The sequence below is a fragment of the Cynoglossus semilaevis genome, unplaced genomic scaffold (genome assembly GCF_000523025.1).
Source record: "Cynoglossus semilaevis isolate Cse_v1.0 unplaced genomic scaffold, Cse_v1.0 scaffold2451, whole genome shotgun sequence".
Lineage (NCBI taxonomy): Eukaryota > Metazoa > Chordata > Actinopteri > Pleuronectiformes > Cynoglossidae > Cynoglossus > Cynoglossus semilaevis.
Window position 1 is genome coordinate 1,592 of NW_007585144.1, and position 4,116 is coordinate 5,707.

The 4,116-nt window shown below is 39.4% G+C and overlaps 1 gene segment (V, D, J or C); it reads left to right on the forward strand.

Annotated features, from left to right (window-relative positions):
- The first annotated feature begins 745 nt into the window (after window positions 1-745).
- Window positions 746-4,116, forward strand: part of LOC103398895 (T-cell receptor alpha chain C region-like) — a 15,449-nt gene continuing 12,078 nt past the window's right edge. The window contains 1 exon segment of the C gene segment in view: window positions 746-1,185. Within this exon segment, the coding sequence occupies window positions 1,128-1,185 (58 nt within the window).

Consider the following 4,116-nt stretch of genomic DNA (forward strand, 5'->3'; position numbering starts at 1 on the left):
CTGGTTCGTCCTCTAGTTCGTCCTCTGGTCCGTCCTCTGGTACAGTTTCTGTCTAAACGTGTGACGTGTTGTGAAGTTTGTGTCCAGGACTTTCCTGTTGTGTGACTGCTGTCAATCAGAACAAAGTGTTGTTTGGAGGTGGAGTCAGAGTAACTCTTCAACACGGTCAGTTCTTGTTGTCACCTTGGTCAGTTCGTACTAACTTGTGATCAGATTATCTTTAACCAGACTGAAGGTTCAGTCCACGGCGTGAAGTGTGAATATTATACCAGGTGTTGAGTGGGGTTTGTGCCATTGTGTTTCCTGGTGTGTGAATGTGGGGCAAAAGATTTTGTTTGGAGCAGGAACCAGAGTCGATGTTGAGTCCAGTAAGTCTTGAAGTAAAAAAAAAAGTCATGAAAATGAACCTGTTTTTTTTGAATGAGGTTTGGTCAAAGACTTCAGTTAAATCATCTGTTTTTTGAATGAGGTTTGGTCGAAGACTTCAGTTAAATCATCTGTTTTTTGAATGAGGTTTGGTCGAAGACTTCAGTTAAATCATCTGTTTTTTGAATGAGGTTTGGTCGAAGACTTCAGTTAAATCATCTGTTTTTTGAATGAGGTTTGGTTCAGTCGTAGAAAACCAGTTTGTGTAGCTGTGTTTCCTGTTGTGTGTATGGTGCTGAAAAGTTGGTCTTTGGACCTGGAACCAGACTAAAGATCAGAACTGGTGAGTCCAGACGTTCCTTCGTTTTAATGTTTCAGAAAAAGTTAGGATTAAAAAACTACGTTTAACTGTTGGTCCAGATAATTTAATAATCTGTCAAAAATATTAGACTCTAAGGTCAAAGGTCAAAAGAAAGAAAATCATGGACGTCAGGTCATAACCTAGCTTGGTCTCTTTTAGCTACGTTAGCTTAAAATAAATACAGAGAAAATCAGAGTCGTCAGTCGTGAGGAATTTAGTCTTTTAGTATTTACAATACTTTACAATACTTCACAATACTAGACAATACTAGATAATACCAGTTAATACTGCACTTTACTAATGTAATACACAGGAAAGGATTAGACAAAGTATTTTTGCGTTCAAAGTTGTTTAGCCTTCAGTAAAAAGTTTTTGTTGAGATAAAAATGACTGTGTGACGATGAGCTCAAACTCGAGAATGATTTTCGGAAGTGGAATCAAAGTCGTTGTACAGAGCAGTGAGTATTCGCAAATACTTCAGTTACTTCATCTTCAATTAAACAATAGAAGAAGAATTAGACTGTGACATCAATCAATATGCAGACGATGTGATTTACTTTGTTACTAATGTCGGTCCTGAGGAGTCCGACCTGAATGTCTATGGTCGTAAACTCATTTCGTTATAGGATCGTTATCGTGAAAATGAGTTACAGTAACTTCCTGATTTTCTAGTTTTTGACCAGAATGAAGGGTCAAAGCTAACAGTTAGCATGGGCGCACTTCTTGTTTAGATTGAATCCACAGTGTGAACAAGTTATAAACTCACGTTTGGAGCCGGAGTCGCAGTGAGTGTAGACGATCACCGTGAGTAACGACGACCTGAACCTTCACTCTGTGAATATCTCAAAAAAGATTAGCTTTAGGTTAGCTTAGCACAGAACCAGTTCATACACTGGTCTGTAACCAGTGACCCTGACGTGACCGTTCAGGACCAGGGACCAGGGACCAGGGACCAGGGACCAGGGACCAGTACTCTGTTGTCGGTGTACTCTGTTGTCAGTGTTGGTGTAGCTGTAGGTCAGTGACTGCAGTACTCTGTAGTATTTGTCTGGGTTCCTTCTACTGTGTCACTACTGGTACTGACAGAGTGATGTTTGGAGCAGGAACCAGAGTCGATGTTGAATCCAGTAAGTCTTGAAGTAAAAGAAAAAGTCATGAAAATGAACCTGTTTTTTTGAATGTGATTTGGTTGAAAACTACAATTAAATCTCCAGTTTTTTGAATGAGGTTTGGTTGAAGACTTCAGTTAAATCGTCCATTTTTTGAATGGGGTTTGGTTAAAAACTTCAGTAAAATTGTCTGTTTTTCTAATGAGGTTTGGTTGAAGACTTCAGTAGAATCTCCAGTTTTTTGAATGAGGTTTGGTTAAAAACTTCAGTTTAATCGTCTGTTTTTTGAATGGGGTTTGGTTCAGTTATGAGTTTGTGTCCTGGTGTTTCCTGTTGTGTGAATACTGGAGTGGGTCGACTGCAGTTTGCAGCTGGATCCATGTTGACAGTTCGCAGCAGTGAGTTTTCACCACATTTATTTTCACCAAACACAAAATGACACAAAACAATTGTTTAAAGTGAAACTGAACTAGTGGTCATTGTGACACTGTGACACCACTGCACCACTGCACACAACCAAATGTGACCTCTGCTCTTAACCCATCACCACAGTCAGTAGGCAGCAGTGTGTGGGGACGGTGCCCTGCTCTGAGCAATCAGATGGACTTGAACCTGAAACCTTCAGGACCCAAGTAGTATTAGTACGGAGTAGCAGTAGTATTAGTAGTACGTATTTGAAGTAAAATGTGACAAACTACAGTAAACGAGGCGTCTGTGACAGACGGTCATTAATCAACATGATGACGTTGTTAATGAGTAAAATCGTCCGTTTTTTGAATGAGGTTTGGTTGAAGACTTCAGTTAAATCGTCCATTTTTTGAATGGGGTTTGGTTAAAAACTTCAGTAAAATTGTCTGTTTTTCTAATGAGGTTTGGTTGAAGACTTCAGTAGAATCTCCAGTTTTTTGAATGAGGTTTGGTTGAAGACTTCAGTAGAATCTCCAGTTTTTTGAATGAGGTTTGGTTGAAGACTTCAGTAGAATCTCCAGTTTTTTGAATGAGGTTTGGTTAAAAACTTCAGTTTAATCGTCTGTTTTTTGAATGGGGTTTGGTTCAGTTATGAGTTTGTGTCCTGGTGTTTCCTGTTGTGTGAATACTGGAGTGGGTCGACTGCAGTTTGCAGCTGGATCCATGTTGACAGTTCGCAGCAGTGAGTTTTCACCACATTTATTTTCACCAAACACAAAATGACACAAAACAATTGTTTAAAGTGAAACTGAACTAGTGGTCATTGTGACACTGTGACACCACTGCACCACTGCACACAACCAAATGTGACCTCTGCTCTTAACCCATCACCACAGTCAGTAGGCAGCAGTGTGTGGGGACGGTGCCCTGCTCTGAGCAATCAGATGGACTTGAACCTGAAACCTTCAGGACCCAAGTAGTATTAGTACGGAGTAGCAGTAGTATTAGTAGTACGTATTTGAAGTAAAATGTGACAAACTACAGTAAACGAGGCGTCTGTGACAGACGGTCATTAATCAACATGATGACGTTGTTAATGAGTAAAATCGTCCGTTTTTTGAATGAGGTTTGGTTGAAAACTTCAGTAAAATCGTCCGTTTATTGAATGAGGTTTGGTTCAGTTATGAGTTTGTGTCCTGGTGTTTCCTGTTGTGTGTATAATACAGCTGGATATAAACTGGTGTTTGGATCTGGAACCAGATTAAAGGTTGAACCCAGTGAGTATCAGTACATAGAAACTAACATATATTCATAACCAGTTCACATTTCAGAATGAACCAAAGGTTTGGTTGAAGATTTCAGTTAAATTGTCTGTTTTTTAATGAGGTTTGGTTGAAGATTTTAGTAAAATCTACAGTTTTTTGAATAAGGTTTGGTTGAAGACTTCAGTCAAATCTCTAGTTTTAATCTGGACATAATCTGAGTTTCAGGGATTAGACTGTAAATGCTGGTCTTCTGTTGAAAGTATACAGTAGCAGATCACCGACCAATGACGGAGCCAGACCCACAGTCTGTCTGTGGACCAGGTCTGGTTGAGCTCAGTTTGTGTCCTGGTGTTTCCTGTTGTGTGAATACTGGAGGTGGAAATAAACTGGTGTTTGGATCTGGAACCAGATTAAAGGTTGAACCCAGTGAGTATCAGTACATAGAAACTAACATATATTCATAACCAGTTCACATTTCAGAATGAACCAATCATAAACCAGCTTTGGCTCCTGACTAAAATGTTCAATATTCTTTAATGAGGTTTGGTTGAAGACTTCAAGTTTCAGCTTAAAGTAGAGTAGATCAAACACCGGTTGAAGACTTCAG